Source organism: Plutella xylostella, chromosome 7, assembly GCF_932276165.1.
Source record: "Plutella xylostella chromosome 7, ilPluXylo3.1, whole genome shotgun sequence".
Taxonomy (NCBI): Eukaryota; Metazoa; Arthropoda; class Insecta; order Lepidoptera; family Plutellidae; genus Plutella; species Plutella xylostella.
In genome coordinates this window covers 1,177,551-1,202,039 of record NC_063987.1, presented here as the reverse complement: position 1 = coordinate 1,202,039, position 24,489 = coordinate 1,177,551, and the positions used below count along the sequence as shown (strand labels likewise).

At 38.7% G+C, this 24,489-nt stretch overlaps 1 protein-coding gene across 6 annotated transcripts in view; it reads left to right on the top strand.

Annotated features, from left to right (window-relative positions):
- Positions 1 to 24,489, top strand: part of LOC105398759 (MAP7 domain-containing protein 2) — a 47,659-nt gene that overhangs the window by 16,267 nt on the left and 6,903 nt on the right. For 2 of the 6 annotated variants that reach the window (XM_048621974.1, XM_048621979.1), the window contains 12 exons: positions 2,787 to 2,989; positions 3,692 to 3,730; positions 11,660 to 11,751; positions 13,653 to 13,814; positions 16,279 to 16,425; positions 17,059 to 17,214; positions 19,464 to 19,540; positions 19,853 to 19,942; positions 20,402 to 20,515; positions 20,805 to 21,027; positions 22,688 to 22,808; positions 23,304 to 23,442. In XM_048621974.1, coding sequence (XP_048477931.1) covers positions 2,787 to 2,989; positions 3,692 to 3,730; positions 11,660 to 11,751; positions 13,653 to 13,814; positions 16,279 to 16,425; positions 17,059 to 17,214; positions 19,464 to 19,540; positions 19,853 to 19,942; positions 20,402 to 20,515; positions 20,805 to 21,027; positions 22,688 to 22,808; positions 23,304 to 23,442 — 1,563 coding nt within the window. Of the gene's footprint in view, positions 1 to 2,786; positions 2,990 to 3,691; positions 3,731 to 11,659; positions 11,752 to 13,652; positions 13,815 to 16,278; positions 16,426 to 17,058; positions 17,215 to 19,463; positions 19,541 to 19,852; positions 19,943 to 20,401; positions 20,516 to 20,804; positions 21,028 to 22,687; positions 22,809 to 23,303; positions 23,443 to 23,889; positions 23,941 to 24,489 lie in introns of all 6 variants that reach the window. The other 4 variants (XM_048621975.1, XM_048621977.1, XM_048621976.1 and 1 more) reach the window with 4 other exon arrangements.

Genomic DNA, 24,489 nt, shown 5'->3' with positions numbered 1-24,489 from the left:
CCGTTAGTTTACTTTTTGCCGGTGCTGCGGTTTTTTTGTGCTTACTCTTTAGAATGTAGCTCTTTCGGCACCTCGTGTTGGCTTGAACTGTGTCTGTGAAACTGTGAAGTATTCTTTTCTAAATGGATTTGTGAGCAAAATGCCGCTTGAAACGGTAAGATTCTTTTAATTAAATTTAGAGTTTGTGTAAAAAATAAGTATAAGTTGGAATTCATTGAATAGCAGATTGGAATGTAGGTACACTTGTACACTGAACCTACATCCAATTTAAAGAGTACTCAACTACCTATCTAGATCTTCAATAAATTTTGTGACCGCATAGATCTAGAAAATATTTCATGGCTATCTAGAGTATTCACAGACTACCCTACTATACAATCAATATTCCACTACCAAATAGGTACTCAAGTTCAAATTCAAATACCAAAGACAAAAAATAATTTAATAAATATAAGTACCTATATGAACATTGTGACTTATATGTATAGCAAACTAAAGAAAATAATTAATAAGCGTTTAGCATTTTCACCCTAAAACAATATGTTAGTAATTTATATGTAGTGTACTTGCTTACCAAAAATGTAAGTTATTTCTGCGTCGGCGCATCTGTCTGACATTGACACATTTCCTCGCGAAACTTGTGTTTGTCCGTAATCCACAGAGTTATCCGCTTTTACTCACTTTCAATGTTTTTACTTTGACCGTGAAAACAGTGTAGGTACAAAGGAATGTCTACTAGAGAAAGTGCTAAAATCATTTTGTAAAGGGCATCTTCATGAATGGTAGTTTGACAAAGGACAAAGGTGTAATCGCGGCCAACTTCAGAACTATCAAGTTGTTTGTTTATTTGCACTCTGAAAATCGATCGCGGAAAATTAAACATGTATGGTTTAGATTTAAGGGCATTTAGAACACAAACCTATGTTTTATTTCCGTGATTTAAAGCGTATACATAAATAAATTGAATGAACAATGGCCACGCTACCGTTTCCCACAAACAATACAATAACTGGCGTCCTTGGGGCCGCTATCATTCATCGAAATGTAGCAAGTTCAAGCTCGAAATTAAATTACATAAGTATGGGTAATAGGTAGTTTTTGTGCGTCTGCCGCCATATTATTATGGTTTATTTTTTGTCATGCCATTGATTATGCTAGTTAAGGATGTATTTATTTATAGAAAATTGGGTTTTGTTTGTTAGTTCCTCAGAGGTTACTCTACATTGACGAACACGAAAATGAGATCTGCCACGACTCGAAAGTTCTGGAGCAACGGTATAGTTCCAAGAGTCATATTCAACTTCACCAGTTTATGAAACAGTCAGAGTGTCGGAGAGCTGCCATACCTACGTAAGATACAGACGTAGTAGCACTCCGACACTTTATATAGCGTCAAGCTAGAATATCACTTCAAGACCCCAGATGAAACTTCTACTCTTGTACAGTTGCCACCCAACCATTAAAACCCCACACCAACACCACCTAACCCCACTTCCCGCCAGGTGGAAGAGCTCAAGCGAGCGATATGGGAAGCGTCCATATCGCGGCGCGAGGCGCTGCTCCAGCGCGAGCGAGAGCGCGAGCAGCGACTCGAGCGCTCGCTTTCTATATTACTCTTATACAATGACTGTGTCTCCACACGGTGATGCTTTCGCCTGTGGATGCGGCCACTAATCCAGTTGAGATCCGTCACTTTATCAATACTATCCAACCACAAAAACCCCACTTAACACCACCAATTCCCCCCCAGGTGGAAGAGCGCAAGCGAGCGATATGGGAAGCGTCCATATCGCGGCGCGAGGCGCTGCTCCAGCGCGAGCGAGAGCGCGAGCAGCGACTCGAGCGCTCGCAATATGGACGCTTCCAACCAACTGAAAATCTTTGAAATAATGAATAGGCGGTTTGTTAGTTAGACACGGTACAAAAGTGCATTCGCTGCCAATTTTAGAACTACCATGGTGTCTGAACCGAACTGCACCTTGCAGAGCTCCTATGCCATCGGTACGTTAACTGCAACGAGATACAGAGATGTTTATAACAGCAGAGCTCTGCAATTTCGTATTTTGTCAAAAAAGATGCAACTCGGATTCCCAACTCCCACAGTTATCAGAACTGCGAAGGTGTTTATACCGAACCGTATCTTGCAGAACTCCCACTCAGCTATGTTGACTGCAATGAGATAATTACAGCAGCACTCCGAAATTTCGTATTTTGTCAAGAAAGATGTAACATGCTGGTTTCTCAACTCCCACGGTTATCACTGCCGAAAGGTCCAACCTAACCTAACCTCCCGATTCCCCTCAGGTGGAAGAGCGCAAGCGAGCGATATGGGAAGCGTCCATATCGCGGCGCGAGGCGCTGCTCCAGCGCGAGCGAGAGCGCGAGCAATGACTCGAGCGCTTGCTTTCTATATTACTCTTATACAATCTCCACACGGTGATTCTTTCGCCTGCGGATGCAGCCACTAACGAAGTTGAGATCCGTTACTTTATCAATACTATCCAACCACAAAAAACCCTGCTTAACACCACCCATTCCCCCCCAGGTGGAAGAGCGCAAGCGAGCGATATGGGAAGCGTCCATATCGCGGCGCGAGGCGCTGCTCCAGCGCGAGCGAGAGCGCGAGCAATGACTCGAGCGCTTGCTTTCTATATTACTCTTATACAATCTCCACACGGTGATTCTTTCGCCTGCGGATGCAGCCACTAACGAAGTTGAGATCCGTTACTTTATCAATACTATCCAACCACAAAAAACCCTGCTTAACACCACCCATTCGTCCCCAGGTGGAAGAGCGCAAGCGAGCGATATGGGAAGCGTCCATATCGCGGCGCGAGGCGCTCTTACAACGCGAGCGAGAGCGCGAGCAGCGACTCGAGCGCTCGCGAGCGGCTCGCTCGGCGCCGCGGCCGGCTTTCGCGTTCGGGTCGTCGACGCCTCGCCTGCTGGAGCCCGTCGACACGGCGGGATTCTTCTGGGCTGCGCGCAGGTAATTATTGTTTTAATTATTTGTTTAGTCAAATTGACTACTTTAGTGCCAATTTCTCCATTCTCGGTTAGAGCATAACCAGGGAGTAGTGGCTAACTTTTGACACATCTGTCATGAATTTTATATGGAGATGAGGTTTAATTTATAAATCAATCCCTGTCGGTTATCTAACCGACAAAAACCTGGAGAAATTGGCACTTAGGTAATGATTTAAATTGACAACTCAGGCCCTTAGGTGAGGGGCGGCTTTTGTTTTTTTGAGTTTCCATAGATGACATAATGTATAGTCTGGAGCAAAGGTATATGACCCCTCTCACAGTGACAAAGAAGTGACTGGACTTGATTGCCAGTCTGGCTGTACTGGATGGACTCTGTTATAGTAGTCCTCTTGATGATTTTGATAAATAATGTATTCTAGGACTAGTGGAGGTGGTTTGCTTTCATAAACCTATAGGTACTAAGAAGCCCCATAAGATATTTTATTCCAGTTTTTTTTTTAATTTACAGTATTTATTATCCAAGAAAGTACTGTATTACCTATATAGGGTAGATTTATATAATTTCTTGCCTCGCTTATTATGTTAAAACTTTTTTGGTTTTGGGTTTCTTCAGTTTAGTTGTTTCCACCCCGTAAATAATTTTCTTTGTTTCTCCTTGTTTCTTTAATCTAATTTTGTTTTTTTTGTTCCTCCGTTTCCCCAGTACCAACCCCATTGATCAGATGAACTTTTTTGAATCACTGTAAGAAGGTTTTTTTTTATTTCACTTAATTTTTGTTATGTCCTGTAGACTAAAAAGTTGTATTTATTAGTTTGTATTTTATTTAATACTAATAAGCATGTAGTTCGCAAAGAGTATTGAAATGCCATAACATAAAGCTATAGTTAGTAGTAAGTTGAGTAGTTTGTTACTAATATTTATGTGTAAAAGCGATACTTTACAAACGCATGCATCTACTTGTGCTAATTATTGTTAAGTATGATTTCTTACATTGAATTACATTACTAAACTAAAACACACGTAGCTAAAATTCTAAGGGATTTTTTCACAAAGACTGAATAATGCCTACCTGTGGGATAAAATAGATGCTGTCACTCTCTAACTACCTATATTTGAAACAGTGAGCATGAGTTTTATCCCACAGATGACCACAGACATTGTGAAACAGGCCCTTAGCGTAGTAAGTACATTACGAAAATAATTAGTGTTAACGAAAACAAACCGATTTCCCAGGGTTTATTTTGAAACGCAGATGTACTATTGGATGTGCTATACCTAATTCCTGATTTAGAGATAACGCACAATGTAATGACCACTGTGATAAGATCGCCAGACGTCTCTGTATCGACATACGTTTCCTAGTTTTAATTTTAACTATGACACTGAAGTTACGGTCGAAAATTTACTTTACACTGTATAGAATAAGATGTATTTCAGTGTGAACAGTGAAACGTATGGGTTTGGATATGTCGTGATTGCGTGTGGGATCTGAAATCGATATTTGTAGAAATCGATGAGTTTTGTGATATTTCCGATTCGAGTGTCTTGCTATGGTGGATATTTATCTATTTTTAGACGTTCGGCTAACTTTTTAACTGAATAAAACGCAGAGTATAATGAATTTTTCCATCTTTTGTTTTGTGAATGAATATGATTTAAAAAACGCATAATAGAATTGACCGTCATTATGAAAACGTCATACCTATTGTAATACTAGTTTGTACATTTGTACAAAAGTTTACAATATGGGCCTAAAGCAAATACCATTATTTATATAGACCTACATGTATATGGGGTGCGGGCAGATTATTGCGAATGCAAACTAAACAGCTATTTAGTTCTAGACAAGACATTCATAAATACGAAATCGCAAAGCAATCCAGTCTTTGATGTAATCAGTGACGTCAGTGGTTTAAACTACACTGACCTTGTCTACACTGAATGGATATTGAATGTTCGAAGAAAACATATGTTTCTTGGATTCCTGATCGTTTACTTTGCCATACTAACTGACGAATGTTTTAGATAATATTTTTTTTCTTTTTAAATCTTTATTTATTTAATTGAGACTTTGTTAAAATAAGAGAACGTGTCAATCCCATCATACTTAAACTAATACAGTCACAACAGTCTTAAGTTAAATTTAACTGACATCTCTTTCCTTAATACTTTATCCTATAAAGTTGTATACATAATATTTAGCCGAGACTGAACATGGTTCGGTTTTAGATAATTACCTATTATTTTAAGGGGAATTATAAAACGAGCGAACAAAAAAAAACTTTGCGACTGATGATGACATACTGTTTTAATAACTTGAGCGATATGAATTTGAGTAAGCGAAAAATTAACTAAACTGACGACGACTATTGATTTATAATAAAATCTAGAACGAGCTTACAAAAAGTGGATTGTGATAAATCCATTTCAGATATTATAATAAAATAAAAAATAAAAATAAAAAAATAAAAATTAAAATTTCATCCGAGCGACTTAATTACTAAGTGAGCGACTGGAAATACAGAGAGGGCAACTTCAATATTAAGATAGATTCGATTTTTCTAAGTGAGGTTATACTTAGCGAACTACTAAAAAGTTCACTTTTAGCAAAGTTTTGTATGCTGCTTTATTAATGATTATTGGTTACTGATATTCTATTTGAGGGCTTATGTTTTTTATTTTGATACGCTTTTAAAGCAGTCAGTTGCTTTCCAGAAAACCAAATTGCCAAATTTGGACTGGCAAAAAGGATTGTGCGACTGTCCCGAATTTTTCAACAGATTTGTATGCAAACACGTTTAGGGGCTAGCAATCCGGCTCAAACTAACAACACCACCACTGGAAGCAAAAATTATACCCATTGGACAAAAAAGAAAATGAGGCCGGCCCACTAAGTCCAAGCCCGCACTTATTTACCAGTGAAGATGAGTAGTAGGGCTCCTCATACCTATCAATGTTTCTTAGTATTAAAGAAACTTCTTGTTTCTTTTTAGTTGACTGAAGCGTCTTATTTTATTTTTTGTTCATTTGATTGAAATAAATGCATGCATATTACTTTATTTTTACGGAGTACATTGTTTTATTTAATTACCCTTATATTTCAATAATAACATTTCTCAACTAATAGAATAGTGTTTCTTCAAATAGCTATTTAATATTATTTTTATTTTTTAAATGTAAGCTCATTATACTCTGCGCATTAGTGTATTTTTCAAAGTAGTTTTTGTATTCGAAACACTTCATTTAAGATAAAATGCCGCTCAGAATAAAAAATACATTTGCCAAATATTGAAAAAAATGCAGGACGTAACGTTGACACTCAAACAAATATTAGGTCGCTCAAATATTATAAAGCTGCTCATTTTGTATTTTAAGTAACTCAAATGAATGTTTGTAAATTGCTGTTCTGTTGATTTCTCGTCACTCGCAGTCAGTCGCTCACTTAGTAATTCTATAACCCAAATTAATTAATTTTGACACTTAGAACTGTAATTTACAGTCACTCGTTTTATTGCTACCCTTATTTTAAACTTACGAACAACGATAATTATATGGAACGTCAATGGCAAATGGAACTTTTTAATTGCTCGTGATTGTAGTTTTTGTAACATAATATTTCATGTGACTAAACAAGCTAACAAGGGTAATTTTGAACCAAGATATTAATGCCGGGTTTGCACTATAAACGAGCAGATGCCGCCCATACCCCTATTACAAAAACCCAGCAAGAATAAATATAAATTGAAACCTTATTCCAGTTATAATAAAATATAGAATTTCGTTTCGTGACCGGAAACTGAGTGTGGAGAATATTAATTTAATCTCAGGTGTCACCAATCACTGCTTCGTCACGTCACAGAGTGTTTTATAATTAAAACGGATGTCCTTTGATCCCTTCCTATTCTTAATACCGATATATGCATGAACCACTTAATTTTAAAGTTTCGTGCGTATTTGTGTTTCTTCCAAATGGTGACTGATTTATCAAATCTTACATTCATTTCAGGTGTTCTTTCGTTGGTATTTAGTTTATAGCAAATATATCGGACTGTACTATATTTAGTGCCAATTTATCCATTGTTGGTTAGAGCATAACCAGGGAGCAGTGGTTGACTTTCTGACACATCTATCTTGAATTTTATATGGAGATGACGTATAATTGATGAATGATAACGGCTCGGTTAGATAAACGACTATGGCGAAATTGGCACTTAAACTGCAGTAGTTAAATCATTTCTAATAAACAATATTACAGTACAGTTTAGTCACGGCTATTTTAACAGCATTCAACTTTGACATTCATAATTCCTGCAAGCACTAGGAATGTGGGTCGCGCGCCTATAATATGAGTTGGGTCTAGTGTTAGCTCTGTGTTAGTATTCTAGGACTCAAGCTGAACTTGTGAGACTTCTATCCGCTTTAGGTTATCTTCCGGTCACGCCGGTTAAGTACCTATTGGGCAGATATAGGTCATAGGTACAACTACCGCTGATATAGGTACTCACGAGCAATGAAAAAGTTCCACTTAAGCTGCGTACACACCGGGCCAACGAACGCCCAACGAACGCCAACGGTTATCCCAACGATGGATATTTATCATACATAATACAGGGCAGATTGCAGCAACGAAGGCCAACGAAATCCGTTCGTTGGCCTTCGTTGGCCCGATGTGTACGCAGCTTTACAAAATGCCGACACCAAAAGACCCCAATTTTTCAAACCTTTAATTTGTGAACAAAATATTTACGTTTTTGCTTGGTTGTATTCATGTAAACTTCAATATTGCAGACGGCGTTATTATCCTAGTTTTTACTTAGGTATTTAGGAGTAATTTACTTATTTAGGTGCTATGTCATTGGAACTTTTTCATTGCTCGCAAGTGTTATCGGCTTTTCATCAAAATGAATGAATTCATTCGACATCGTCAACATTGCATTGTAGGGCGTTTTAAATACTTACTAATGATAACGTAACATAAATTACAACTTTAGTTCATGTATAACAGTTGGTTAGACACTTTTCCCAGTAATCGATTAAACTCTTTGCCACCGTAAATAAAGCCTTACCATTAATTATTTATACTTACCCCAATTTCGGCTAGTCCAATCCGTATCTACATATAGCAAGTTTTGAAGACAAATGGCAATGATTTCTAATAACCCTTATTACTGGGATGGTACAGTTAAAAATGCATTAGCGTAACGGTTTTTTTTACAGGAGCGGCTTAGCATGTTACGGGGTAATTAGTCAATGATTTTGTGGTTTTATGTCAAGTCATTGAAGGGCCCTTACAAGGTTAAACTCTTTTAGTGGGTATTTGGTTACATCCTGTGGCATTGCTGGTTGATATTTTGTATCTGTTATTATGGCATTAAACTTGTGAGTACTAAGTAGTATTTATGCAATACTAGATGTGCCCGCGAGCTTCGCTTCGCCTTTAAAAGAATTTCCCGTGGGAATTCCGGGATAAAAAGTAACCTATGTTCTTTCTTAGGGTCTAAACCATATGTATACCAAATTTCATTCAAATCCGTTCAGTAGTTTTGCCGTGAAAGAGTAACAGACTGACATACAGACATACATAGTTACTTTCGCATTTATAATATTAGTTAGGATTAGTTAAGATGCACTGCGGCCTACGAATATGCAGCTATAGATTGGCAAGTTGCTTGGCGACCCTCCTTGCGGGGTGAAAGACGCGGAGGGGACGAGGTACCCAAGACGACAGCGGGTAGCGGGAGGGTAGCGGTGGAGGGGAACGCGTGCACTGCATGTCATTGTTACGGCAGTCTCGGCCGCGCAGCCGAGGCGGCCACATGTCTTATATAGTCTGTCATAATTTGAGTGCGACCCACATGAGATCATTGATCCTGAGACCATTAGTCTTAGGATGAGTGTTGAGGCCTTTTTAATATTATCATTATATTATTATTAGGTATCTATAATTCGTCAACAAAATAACGTTAAAAAATAATCGTATAATGTCTCAATATAGGGGCTTCTTGTAGAACAGCGTACCGGATCAGTCATGCTACGCGGCTAAAGGTTGGTACTGCGCAGTCAGATACGAAAAAGTAAACAACAAAGACGAAGAGTCCATATGACAGTGTGTCAGTTGTCAGTTCTTGTAACTAGGAAAGCAACCAAAATTTATGTGATTTGATGAAAGTAATTAATGAGCAAAACACAGAGAAAAATTACAAAATTGATGAAATTTTGAAAGAAAATGGTCATATCGTGCTTCGCCTACCCCCATACCACCCGGAATTAAATCCTATTGAACTTGTGTGGCGGTACGTGAAAGGCGAGCTCGCAAGAACGTCGATTGACTCTAACTTAGATAAAGAGATAAAAGACTTAGAGTTGCTTTTCTGTAATTATTCGCCTAAAAAGTGGAGAAATTGTGACGACCATGTCATAAAAAATTAAGACGAATATTATAAATCTGATAGAGTATTTGACGATGTATTGGACAGGTATGTTATTGTTTATTTATAATTTATTGTAAATTAAACATAAATTGGTTTTTGTCTTAGATTTATAATTGAAGTTAATGAAAACGATGATGAAGATGAGGATGACGACGACGATGAACAAGTTCAAACAGAGAGTGAACATGAAAGTGACATGGAAATTGATTTATAAAATAAAACACTTTTACATAAATAAATTCAAATTGGTAGATATTCTGAAGGTAAACATCCAAATTTTAATGCTGTCAAACTATAAATTTTAAGCTAAATATGACATTTACGGGAACACTCATAGAATAAAATTTTACTTATGTCAGAAATAGTTACAAGCTATCGCGAGATTAATCCGGGCACACTTTTCTACGTGTGTAGCATGTCGTGCTACCTCGCCCCCGCCACTTCTTTCACCCCGCAAGGAGGGTCGCCAAGTAACTTGCCGCATTATAATTAAAATGTATTGACTCAAACTGTAAGTTACACAAGCTATAAGCTTATACGTTGCTACTTTTGAAGTACATACTACTAATACTTTTATACAATTTCAAACTCGAACCTCCTTAATAATAAGGCACTTTAGTAGGTACGGTCAAGTGCAGAGAAACCTGACCCCCCTCTCATAGTAACAATGTATCTGAGAGGGGTCAGGTCTTTCTGCCCTTTACTGTACATGCCTTATGTTCATTCATACACAAGGTACTAAAGTGCTACTTATGAAACAGACTGTACTTATAGGTAAATTGTGTATGTTAGTGGGTATACGATCCTCCAATATGTAATATTATGTGTTTTTATAACTACAGTATATTATGATAATGCTGGTAATAATTATCTTATCGTTATGTTTTCCATTATCATTTTCTCATAATGTACCGATTATGGCTACACTTGTTTTATCCATAATGTAATCTTTTATATAGATATTTATGATAAAACATTACCTTTCATATTTATAAATACTTTTTATATATTGATAAATAAAATCATTTTTACCGATGCAATTCTTGCATCGGCTTACCTAAACAAATCTTATCTCTTAACTAATAGAATAATAGGTGTAATTTTGTGCTCTGTCTGGCCCAGTTCTTCATACAAGATAATGTATTCACGGCCACTAGACTACAAGCAATACGGTACTCAACCAATATAACTAAGTGCTTCATAATTTATCTTATTTCTATACTTCATGCTAAAACGTAGCCAAAAGTAATTGGTAGTTGTTTCTACGTTCCAACTGAAATATCAAGGTGTGTCTGATAGATTTACATGATCGATTTACAATCAAAATGGTCCCTTAACTGCTAACCTAATTTCATATTCTCTACTGATGTAAACGTAATAATAAATCCATTAATCAAATCTGATTGCCAATTGGTCGTTTCGAGATCTCTAACTGCACATAACAGACCGACTAGACCAATTTAATATGACATGCTTCACGGGCCTCCACGCTTGATTAGCAACTCTTCACCAAAACCACTTCTATCTCATACATCACGTCATTTTATGATAAACCGAAGATATAAACATGCGAAATTACGTACCGACATCCTCCCATTACGTCACCGCTTCCTTCCAACGCCATTTTGTTTAAATACCCCATTGTTCAGCAAAACAATAGCCTTATTTTTCGTCATCGCGAATTTTGGTGATGTCGAAATTTTGGCATTATTTATTGTATAAATCTCTGCGATCGTTGAACTGTCTTTATTTGATGTTTAAATTAACAATTTCATCTAGATATTTGCATATGTATGGATGCTAGGATGATGTGATGTTTAACATAGTCTTAATAATGAGAATGTTTGACGATAATTATTATGTTGTGATTGGCATGTGGCTTCTTGAATTATGTTTCAGCCAGCTTGTCTAAGGTTTCAGCCCATACAATATTACTGCTTTCCCTACCTGTCCATTGACATGAATAGGTAAAGAGACGAAAAAATAATTTATTACTATTAACAAATAAATAGCACTAAATGCACTTTCAAAATTGAAACAAATAATGCTTATTTTACACAACTTTTTAAGTAATGTAAAAAAGTAAGTTCTAAGTTCAGTAAAGTCTAGAAATTTCAACCACCAATCGAATCCAAATCGATTCTATGTCCAGCAGTGGATGATTATTGGCTAATGATGTTGATGAATCGATTCCAAACCTTATCTCCTGTGACTAAGATACATTTTCGTACAATTCCAGGGCAGCGTCAACCACAAATGTGATGTTTGCATCTGCGCCGCTCACGAGGCGCGCCTCCGCGCTGCAGCTCGACTCGGAAATCGACAATAAAGGTGAGGTTTATGCGAATTTGTACCGTTTGACAAGCGATAGTGACCTTTAATACCTTTACTTGAAGGGCTAGCAAAGGGCGCAATTAAGACGTGACGTTTTGTCACGTTTTAATTGCGCCCCGTGCTAGCCCTTCAGGGCATGTAGGATGCCTGTAAGGTGACTTTTCATGTTGTAAAACTTCATCTGTTCGTTCTGCAAGACAGGGACTTTAAATATCCGGACATCAAGATTTTACTTGTTGCCTAAATCAAGTACATATCTTAGGCCCGGGTCTCCTATTTACTCCGTAGGTCGCGTCAAGTGTCACCGCCGTAGGCCGCGTCACAATGTTCATTATGTCTACGCGCCAACGTCGGCGTGTGAGGGAGACCGCATCAGTACATTTCTATAGTGAGCATCGTGACGCGGCCTACGGCGTGACGCTGGACTCGACCTACGGCGTAAATAGGAGACCAAGGCCTTAAAAACAATCAGAAGGCCTAGCACAGGTATCAAAAGTCCGGATTTAAAACAAAAGCAAAACAAATGTATTGTTATTGATGCAGACAGATAATAAAACAATGAACCAATTGTTTTTGTTACTTGTTGTCAAAGGTGTCATTTGTTAAATAATATATCAGGTAGGTATGCACTTACCAAACCTTTACAAATACACCCTATCCATGAGTCCCTAGGCTACCCCCCTTTCGGCGTAGTGTACTATTTTTGAAACAACCTGTATTATAGACTTTACTAAAACCTGTAACACGCATTTCTCTTTCAATGCTGCAAAGGATTCCGAGCAGCGGTGATGTTTTCCAGTTTCCGTAAGTATCATGTTCAGATGATCAGATGAAGCCACTGTGTGTGTGTATCTGTCTGTGGTAGCGTAGCTCCGAAACGGCTGAACCGATTTCCAATAACGATAAATATTTGCATCTTAACAAGAATGATTGTCTTAACAACCATAAATATAGGAACCGTATGGCGAAGTCACGATTGTGTATATTGCAAATATTTCTCGTAATCAAACAGAATTAAATAATAATCGGTTTAGTTGATTTAGAGCTATGCTACCAGACACAATATACTTATAGCACACCTCTTTTTGGGTCTGGAATTATTAAAAATTTCGGACCTTTACGACCAAAATTACCGCACCTCTTTTATACTGGCAGGAGTGAAAAATACATTAAAAATACCTAATATGTACCATGAACACACAACCACACAGTTATGCAAATGAGATCATTTCTGTAGGAGTAGGTACACAAGACAAGCGATAATCGAATGACCTCGAGGATTAGAAAAGATTATGCTAATACGACGTGTAAGGCATTCGTTGCAGTGACATAAACCTTCTATAGGTAATACACATGTATTTGTATGAAAATCCACCAGCAGTATGCATTTTCAAGAGTATATTTAAGACTTGTAGTTACCTACTCTGTTGCTCAAAACACGAGTATGTTTTTCCAGACACTTATGTAGGATCTTGGAATGTTTTTTTGCCAACACACACTTTTACTGGTCTAACTTTTGCCACGGTGACAAACTCTACACGCGCTCTAATGTCACGTGTTTACACATCATCAGATTATAGCAGTCAACTGCTGGACGTGTTTACACGCTAAGAAAAAAACCAGTACTCACACAAACTAAACTCCATAAGTACTCTTATTCAAAGTTTCCTCATTAGTTCTCCGCCGAACCACGGCGGCCGCTACACGGGTTCGTTATCGTCGTCGATAAACTCATTTAATGCACGTTCCACCAAACAGTGTCGTATTTATAGTGAATCGCGATCTAGTGACGGTTATCTATCTATCGATAACTAACCCGTGTAGCGACAGCAGGTAAAAGTATCCGTGAACGAATCCGTATCGTACTAAACTCAACTAACTTACCAATTCTTCCACAGACGAGCCAGAGCGTTCACCCCAAGCCATGGCGTGGTCGTCCGTGGCGCGCCGGCGCACGGACCTGGTGCCCACGCTGCCGGCCGCGCGGCCAGGTAGAGCCTCCTCCATGACGCGCCTCGACCGCGTCGGCGCCTCCAGCCGGCAGAGCCTGCTGCAGACCAGTAAGGGATCCAGTGGAGGTTGCAGTGGAGCTGGTGTTTTGTGGCTTTCTGGGGCTTTGTTCTTAGGCTTTAAGGCTTTGTTAGGGCGCTGTCTTTTATGTCTATAATTAGGGATGTGGCCTCTTTAAGAGCGCTGGGGCTTTTATGGCGAATGAGGTGTTTTAGCGTCCCTTGTTACTCAACATTAGGGATGATGCCAAATAAGGGATTTCGCCTCTTTAAAAGCGCTGGCATTTTCTATGTCAAATGAGATGATTTAGCGTGCTTTCTCGTGCCTATTTAAAAGCGCTATATACGGTTTTTTTTATGACAAATGAGGTGTTTTAGCGTCCTTTTGTTAGGGCGTTCGCTGTCTTTCTATGTCAATTGAGGTGTTTTAGCGTCCTTTGTCATTTAAAATTAGGGATGTAGCTTCTTTAAAAGCGTATCTTTGTCCCTGTGTGATAGTATGATGTCAGGTAGAGCCTCCTCCATGACGCGCCTCGACCGCGTCGGCGCCTCCAGCCGGCAGAGCCTGCTGCAGACCAGTAAGAGAGCCAGTGGAGGTTGCGGAGCTGGGGTTTTGTGGCTTTCTGGGGCTTTGTTCTAAGGTTTTTGGCTACGGCGCTGTCTTTCTATGTCAATGGAGGTGTTTTAGAGTGCTTTCTGAGGCAAAATTTGGGATGTTGATGATGTGGCCTGTGTCTTTTAAAGCGCTTCAAAATCTGCTTTCTAAAGGGTGTTCATTGGGCTTTATTATGCCAATTTAGGGATGTAGTCTCGTCTGTCTTTTAAACAGCTTCCATTTTCATTGGATCTGGATTAATGAATTACGGATGTCGTCCCTATTAAAGCTTATTCTAGTCCCTGTGAGGTATGTTGTCGTGTGTGTGGTGGCTATGGGCCAGGTAGAGCCTCCTCCATGACGCGCCTCGACCGCGTCGGCGCCTCCAGCCGGCAGAGCCTGCTGCAGACCAGTAAGGGATCCAGTGGAGGTTGCGGAGATGGGGTTTTGTGGCTTTCTGGGGCTTCTAAGGCTTTGTTAGGGCGCTGTCTTTCTATGCCAATTAAGGTGTTTTAGGGTGCTTTCTCGTGCAAAATTAGGAATTTCGCCATTTAAAAAGGCTTTTTATAGTTGAAGAGTTGGGCTTTCTATGTCAATTGAGGTGTCTATTTCGTTGTATTAAACGTGCCGGTTGCGTCGATTTAGAGCTGCCCATATTCAGGTAGCATTGTTACACAAGACGCGCTCTTTTTTGAAATTTAGGGATGCTGCCTCGTGTTTCTTTTAAAGCGCTTCCAAAATTTAATGTCATCGCCGTATCTATATGATATTCTTTGATGTGGTCTATTATAATGTGAGCAGCATACATCTATATTATCCGTATGGGGTCTAAAATATAGAGCGAATTTTAATGAATGTTCTTTATTTGACAACTTCTCCTGGGAATTGAGTGCTTTCTTATAGCAGCTGCCTTTACGGATATGCTCTCTATTGGTGCTTTTATAAAAATATTGGAATGTTGCTTCGTGTGTGTTGTCATGCCTGCGTTTTGCCTTTTTGGATCCAATAATGTTTTGGGTATGCTTCGCTGTTGACCACGTTAAAAAGTTGTTATTTTTGTGCCTTAGGTATTATGATCGTATTCCTTAACGATATGAAAAGTCTGGATTAAAAGATTATTTATGGTGCTACTGGATATCTTCATATGGGATAGAATAGTTGTCCACTCTATTTTGTTTATTTTCATCTGCGAAAAAATCATGGGATTTGGTCGGTCGTCTTCGAAGTGCTTTGTAACTAACTCATTTTCCATGCTTTTGTGTTTAACGATACATTTATTATGGCAAATTTATACATCATATCTCTGGGAAATCATAATTTTATTCGTCCTTTGTACATACAGGTTTAAAACACAACGCAATGGGTAACTATGCACACTAACTCTTACATAATATGCACTGGTCATGTACAGTAGAACTAAAAGATGCTATACATAAAGCCCTAATAAAAATTATGAGTAAATAACTAAATGCCTTATAAATAACGCTTAAACATGATTGAAATAATGTATTATAATAAATATATAAGGTGATTTTTTGGTTCGGCTGTACATTTTTTCATCACTGCCTTCTGGTGTGGGTTGCTACTGCTTTCAAGGTATGTTGGTTTTTTAATAAGCTTAGTTTTAAGATGATTTATTTAGATTTAAAGTGTGTGTAAATTTTCTGAGTGTGGTGTTTGACTTTTATACGCAAACGTTTTCTAATTTGCATAATAAATTTATATATGAATGAAGAAGAAAATTTTACACACAGACAGTTAATGAAATGTTATAGAGATTTTTGCGCTATGAATCGCCATAGCAGCGTGTTTAGAAGAAGAATTAAAGCAAAAACTGAAAGAGAAGAACCAAAATAAATAGCTTGTTAGCCAGTCGAGGTACCAGGCTAGCAGGCGATACTAAGAGGTGTGCCCACACAGAGAGCGCGTCGGGCGCCAGCACGCCGGCGTCGCGGCCCGGCTCGGCCATGTCCAACTGCAACTCCAACTCGACGGTGGTGCGACGGACCACCCCGCGGCGGCCGCGGCCGGCCTCCATCGCGGGGACTGGTGTGAACACGCCTAGAGGTATGTTGTCCTGGTAACTGAGGTTGCGAGTTTTGGACGACTTGTTGGAATTCGGTTCGGTTATTCAAACACTTTTGTCTCGTATAGCTATGAAAAAGTAGGATACAAGTCGCCCAAGATTGGCAACAAATACTTTATACATTCACAAAGTGATGAATAGTCATCTACTAATTCGGCTGTAACATTGAAAACAAATTATATTGCAAATATGTTCCTTCACGTGCTTTAGATAGACTTAATGTGGCTTTCCATGTAATATGTGACTTACCAATGCCGCCGTAAGCACAAATAACCATAAATGTACAGCTTGCACTGTCGCAATTTAGATAAATTAGAATTATTTAAAAATTTATTAATTTTACAAAATACATGTCATTATTACCTCGTTTGTTCCGGAAAGATATAAATTTACCTATCACAAAATATGCATTTTCACGGTTTTGTATTTTGATTGAAAGGATAAATACGTCAAGCAATATACGTCTACCATTGGCCTACTATAGTAGCGTATATTGCTGGGCTTGTTCTCTAACTATTATACAATACCTAAGTTACCTCCGCAATGTACGTAATATAATCTAATCCAAACAGTTAGTAATTCAGCCTTAACAACCATCCCCTTCAAACCCCCAGGCGCAGGCGACGGCGTCCAAGCCCTATCATCAGCCACCACTCCGTCCGTGTCACGTGACGCGTCCAGCGGCAACATGGCGGCCGGCGACGCGCCGCGGCGGCCCCCCCCCGCCACGCCGCGCCGCCCGCGCCCCGCCTCCATGCACGCTGCTCCTAGTAAGTCATAGTTTCCTGGTACTTTTAGTCGCTCTTTAAGGGCAATCTGATGTTTCCATGCGTTCCGCTCCTGGTAAGTTATGTGTCCTGGTAGGTACTTCTCAGAGCAATAAGAAGCTGCGCTTGTGTTTCACATTGTCTGAAACAACAATGTTCATCTGAAACAACTATTTGAATTACAATAATGGTAGAAGTAGTACAAGGTGGCTTATAGACTCGACATTCTGCAGAAAAATCCAGATCAGTATTGAATATGTCTAAATCTTAACCAATTAGACACTCCGTCCGTATCTCGAGACGCGTCCAGCGGCAACATGGCGGGCGGCGACGCGCCGCGGCGGCCACCCCCCCGCCACGCCGCGCCGCCGCCCGCGCCCCGCCTCCATGCATGCTGCTCCTAGTGAGTCATGGTTTCCTGGTAGTTCCAGTCAGTTTTTATGGGAAATCTGATGTCTCCATGCGTTCCGCTCCTAGTAAGGTACTTTTCAGAGAAATACGAAGCTGCGTAAGTTCACTTGATGGGGAACACCCAAATATTCCGAAAAACTTTTTTCCGAATTTGATAACCCCGAATATGTAATTTACGAAATATTGCAATACCGATTTTTTTAAATACCGAATTATAATATTCACGAAAATTATAATTTCGAATATTATAATCACGAATATTGTTATTACGATTGTTAAATATACGAATGTTAAAAAAAACGATTACTTTAATATACGAAAAATAAAATACCGATTTATTATAATCACGAAAAAGTCAAATCCCGATCGGAAATATGATAATTCGTGATTTTGACAAAAAAACATAAACGTCTTTAAAACTTTAGAACCAAAACCAAAAGATAGGTGCGACGACGAGCAAAGCGAGGAGGAGCGTGTTAGGTGCACATAGATATCGAAAAACAAAGCGGAGCGCAGCGAAGCGGAGCGGAGCGTTTCAAATATAGAGCAAAACAATTGCTAGGATTTTTATGGTGTTTAAACTTAAAAACCTTAGGACCTAAACCCAAAGATAGGTGCGACGATGAGCAAAGCGAGGAGGAGCGTGTTAGGTGCACATAGATATCGAAAAACAAAGCGGAGCGCAGCGGAGCGTTTCAAATTTAGAGCAAAACAATTGCTAGGATTTTTATGGTGTTTAAACTTAAAAACCTTAGGACCTAAACCTAAAGATAGGTGCGACGACGAGCAAAGCGAGGAGGAGCGTGTTAGGTGCACATAGATATCGAAAAACAAAGCGGAGCGCAGCGAAGCGGAGCGGAGCGTTTCAAATTTAGAGCAAAACAATTGCTAGGATTTTTATGGTGTTTAAACTTAAAAACCTTAGGACCTAAACCTAAAGATAGGTGCGACGACGAGCAAAGCGAGGAGGAGCGTGTTAGGTGCACATAGATATCGAAAAACAAAGCGGAGCGCAGCGAAGCGGAGCGGAGCGTTTCACATAATACAGCTTAAAAAATATTGTTTTTATACGCATTATGCTGCATTATTCATATAACCATTTCTTGTTAACTAAGAAACATTCGGGAATTTGTATTTTCGGAATATTAAAACTTCGGGATTCGTAATTTTAACAATTCGATATAATAAAAAATCGTACTTTTGAAACATCGAAATAATAATATTCGGAAAATTGACTTTCGTCATTTTAATAAATGTGTTGTTTGAAATTTCGTTTATATACTATTCGTGATTTTCGTTATTCGGAAACTTAAAATTCGGGATTGTAAATTATTCGGAACTATGAAATTCGAAATTTTAAAAATCGTTATTTTCATATTCGTAAAAAAGTAATTCGGAATTATGTAGTGTACCCCACTTGATGCCTCGAACGGCAATTTGAATTACAGTAATGGCAAGGGCTTTATAAACTCTACATTCAGCAGAAACATCCTGGTCAGTATTGGTTATTTTGAAATCTTAGCCATTAGACACTCTGTCCGTGTCTCGAGACGCGTCCAGCGGCAACATGGCGGCCGGCGACGCGCCGCGGAGCTTATAGTGTCCTGGTACTTCTCAGAGAAATATGAAGCTGCGCGTGTATTTCACTCCATGCGTTACAAGTGAGTTTTACTATCCTGGTAATATCAGTTACTCCTAAGGCCAACATACTCGAGGCTCCTAATAAGTTATTGTGCCCTGGTACTTTTCGGTTCAGTCTAGTTTATGGAAATAAAAAGCTGGGCTAGTATTTCACTTGTTACAAAAGTAGATTTCAACGAACCATTCTGTATTTGTTACAGCATTAACACCATCGACGCCGGGTGACGGCAAGCCACCACTGCACAGAAAGCCAAAGTTATCCAAAGAACAAGAAAAGGTAAGCTTAAGTATACAACTATACATAGAAGGTAACTACAGACTCACACGAGAAGTCTTGCTGAGAAATGGCATGGGAACTGTGTAGGCACTCATGAGACCTTTTCATTCGCTTTATTTAAAGCCTTTCATTTGGCACAAGTATCTTATTTTTACCTAGAACAACACTGCTCAAAAAAATTACGTATCTGCCTGACCGAATGTCCTGTGGACTATACAGGCTGTCTGTTTGTTTCGTTTTTAACCTATATTTTATCACAACAACTCTTACTAACATTATTTTTATAATTATTGTTTGTAATAATTTCGTCAGGCAAACCGCAACAAGTCGCTGTCGGTGTCGCCGGGCCGCAGCGCGCCCGCGTCCAAGGAGCCCAGCGTCGACAAGGAGCTTGTTATTAAGGTTAATAACTATTTATTTATTTACTAAATATCTAAGCCAACTGCGTAAGGTTGCTTTTGTGGCGTAGCTTTAGGCGTAGCTTTAGGCGTCGGCCACACTGTAGGCAAAGAGTTACAGTTATAACTTATCTATATCGTAGCAAAAGCGATCGTTTCGTGAATGCTTTCTTTGACGGAATACGGAACTTGGTACGTGCAGTGTGGCCGTCGCCATAGCATCTACCGATCATTTGCTATTATTGGTAATAATTCGTTGCATATTCAAGGCTAAACTTATTTCGCCGTCAAAAGTAGTAAGTACGTAGCACGCTCAAGAACTTAACTAAAACACTCTCTTATTGCAGTACGAAGATTAGTAAGTCAGAAGTATGCTAAACAAACCTATTTACACACATATTTTGAATTGCAATTTTTATGCCGATTTAAACTTCGCTTAAAAATGTCAATGTTTCCCATTCAGAAGTCATCATCAACCAAAAGTGTGGACAAGAGTGTGGTGAGCGCGACTGAAGTGAGTCAGAAACTGGCGGCGTTACAGATCGCCAGCGATCACAACCAAAACTTAGACTCTAAGGTATGTGTAGTAAGGTTCATATTCTAGTGATGCGAGAGTGAAGTAGTTTAGGTATTAGGTATATTAGATGAGATCCAATAATCAATTATCTGTTTAAATAACTCTGACTAGCAAGGATTTGTGGTTAGCTACTATCGTAGAATTTGGGCAATTGTAAAAAAACGTTAAATTTAATTAAAACACCACTGACACTACCAGTAAATTAGTTTTTAAATTTCAAAAATCATGTATTTATAAACATGATTATACTTTAACGAAAAAACTAATAGTATTGTTTTTAAATTCGCAGGAAAACGAAAACAAAGAACAAGTAGAAGTTAAGTCCGAAACGAAGGTAGAACCAGTCAGTATAGAACAGAACAAACAAAACGAGAAGGAACAAAAACAAGAGAAACAAGAAGAGAAGAAGATAGAAAAACAAGAGGAGAAGAAAATAGAAAAACAAGAAGAGAAAAAGATTGAGAGAGAAGAGAAGAAAGACGCTGAGAAGGCTGATGAGTCTGAAATGACGGGTAAGAGACATTTTTTTACCGCTTATTTATGCAATAGAGAGAAAGATGTTTTGTGGAATCAGAATTACCGTAATTGAATAGTGATTCTAAATCCACAATGTATAATTTTATAATTTTAGACTTTGTCAGATGTTTGTCTAGAGAGACCTATGGCGTTTGTTTGACAGATACCTGATGAATAAAGTTATTTTTTCCTTGAAAACCAACAAATGACAGATAAATTGTATGGATTTGACAGCTGTCATAGAGTTCTTGCTTTATTTTGCAAAGTATAACTTTATCCCATTAAAATATATTTATGTCAGTTGTCATATACTTAATTTTAGAAATAATAATGTTACTTTTTATAATTGGGGCATTCAGAATCTTGCCGATCTATACCTCAGCGATAAATCCGTAGCCACCATGGAAGTAATAATACAACAGGAATGCGCACTGCACCAAAAAAACGAGCCGACAGAGATAGTCATCACGGAGCCCTCCATCTCTTTCTATTTTTGGTGACCATAATTTTAGGTAATTCATGAGACATCACTTCTAATCTATCATGTCGCGAATAGGTGTCGATGGTCTAGTCTTAGCAAAATCGCACTCTTTATTGTCAGGACTTTATAGTTCGACTGTAACGATAATAAACACTTGCGATGAATCGGGATTTATCATCGGGTTTAAAATGATGAAAATTTGTAGGAATTACTTGAAACCACCTTTGCTATGTTTCTTCATTGGAAGGAAAGCTGAAATTTGGGAAAATATAATTTTAAGTAAATAAAATTAAGTTGGGTGTAGTGTTGACAAGAAAGTATCAAAACAGGTTAACATTAAACTCAACTATGTACCTAAAACGTGTTTACTCTGTGGGTGTTCCGTTTACATAGTCTAGTTGATGAAAATCATAAGATTTCAAAAAATCTCAAATATCTCAACCTAAGTGCTTCCGCCGGTTTTAGGCTTGATAAATTATCTTATAATACTCATATCTATCACCAAAAAAATCAACAGCTCAAAACTTTTTACCAGCCTTATAAGATAAAAAAACAGCCACAACAATACCTAATGATACTTAGGTATAAAATAAAACAAGAAGTTGAATGAAACAGGTCCTAATTAATGGAAAGTGATTCAAAAGTACGAATGAATGGTCACCCTAACCATAACGTCTCTCACAACAGTATAAACGTCATCCGTCATCTTGACAACTTCGGTCTTGTCGTAAAGTATTTAGAAAAACTACCAATATTTTTTATGAAATTATTATTCATACAAATACCAAATATTTCATTAAAATTACATGTTTATAATGATTTATTAAAAATTTGTTTTTGGAAATGATATGATATACGTAGTAGTCTATGAGTTAATTTAATATTTTTTTGCATAGCTCTCTTCGTACAAAATCTACCAAAGTTTACACAACTTAATCCTGGCAAATGTTAGAAAGAGAGGAAGGGCTCTGTGGTAACCCTCTCTATCGGCTCGCGGCCTCTTTCACTTCAAATATAAATCTTAAGGTGAATTCGTTAGGTCTATTTTTGTTTGCATCATTTTGGTGAGAGTGATTCCTGTTGTATTATTACTTCCATGGTAGCCACTCAGTCAAACTGCTGTCACAAACATAAACCCTGACACCAATGACACAATCCTCAATTTCCCCTTCCAGGCTCGATGACGGCGTCAATGCGGCGGATCACAACGGAAGAGGAAGCCAAGGCGGCCCTCGCCGAACGACGGCGGAAGGCGAGAGAGGAGCTGGAGAGACAGGCTGAGCTCGAGAGACAGAGGTGAGCCTTATTATTGGGAGGTTAGGGGTGAAGATTGCTTGCGTGATAAGATTTAGTTATTACTAGTGAGAGAATGACGGAGGAAGACTAGAGAGGAGCTGGAGAGGCAGGCCGAGCTCGAGAGGCAGAGGTGAGCTTTTGAGAAAATTTATTGCGATGTTGGAATCCGTGGATAACCTTTATTATTAGTGAGCTAATTTATCAAGAGTCAGTTGTTAGCCTTCTCACTTATTATACACTATTTATAAGGGGTGATGATTGCTTGTAATTCTGAATACTCTTTATTATTTGTGGCACATGAAAAGGTGAGACTTATTTGATAGATACATAAAATTAACCAGCTGTAACTTAATTCGGGTACCAAAGACAGATTTATGGATCTTCACAAACCACAAAGTATATAAATTCATAATATAATTATTATGTTCACGACACTGAGCCGCTCACTCATCTCTGAAAACAATTCTTATGCTTTACAAAACATCAATATTCCAGGTTGCAACGCGAAGCCGAGGAAGAGGAAGAGAGACAGCGGCAGGAGAGGGAGCGAGAAAAACGTGAGGAAGAAGAAGCTCGCGAGCTGGCGCGCCTGCAGCGGCAGATGGACGAGGAGAAGCTAAGAAGAGCCATCGAGGTGAGAAGTGGTATACAGGGTGTTGCAAAAAACCCTTTTTGCCGTAGGTATATTAAGCCGAAACCTACAAAAACACCATTCTGGAGTAGCCATCACGGTCAGTGAACCGGATCAGAAGTGGGGCAAAATTTCATAAATGCAGGGTGTAGGTCTGGGAGGGAGAGAGCGAGAGAGTGCAACTGTAGCGGCAGATGGACGAGGAGAAGCTGCGGAGAGCCATCGAGGTGAGAAGTGGTATACAGGGTGTTGCAAAAAAGGTATATTAAGCCGAAACCTACATGTGCAGCATGTTATATCTAAGCCCGAAAATGAAATTTCTAAATTCGCAAAAAAAAAACATTTTGGAGGAGCCATCGGTGAACCAGATAAGAAGTGGGACAATCTTTCATAAATACAGGTGTAGGTACAAGAGAGATAGCCACAGAAAAGGGAGCGAGAGAGAGAGAGGTGCGCCTGCAGCGGCAGATGGACGAGGAGAAGCTGCGGAGAGCCATCGAGGTCAGTGAACCCAATCAGAAAAACAAGCTGTCTTACATTCAGTCATACAGGTGTAGGTCTAGGAGGGAGAGAGACAAGAGAAAGCACACGCAGGCCGCAAAACTTAAGAACAAATACCTGTGATTAAACAAAATAAAACCGGCATTAATCTATAGATTAATAACGAAGCCTAATAAAAAGTATCGGGACTGGATCAATAAAACACAAAATGTTTGTTATGTACTGTTTAATTAGTATACCTTGCACCTCTACTCCCATTAATTATGTTAAAATTGTCTCTTCCATCCAAAGGTTGTCTGGTAGAGATTGCTTTAAGCAATAAGGCCGCCTTTTTTGTGCTATTTTATATATAAGTTGTGAATTGTAATATTGTCTTTAATGGTGCAAAATAAAGAGTATTCTATTCTATTCTATTCTATTCTATTCATCCAAATTTATTTTATCACCTTCAAAGTATGCTCCTTCTGAAACGATACACATACGCCAACGTATTATCCAATCATCACAACATTTTTTTAAACGCTGTTTCTAGAGTTGTGTTTAGTACTC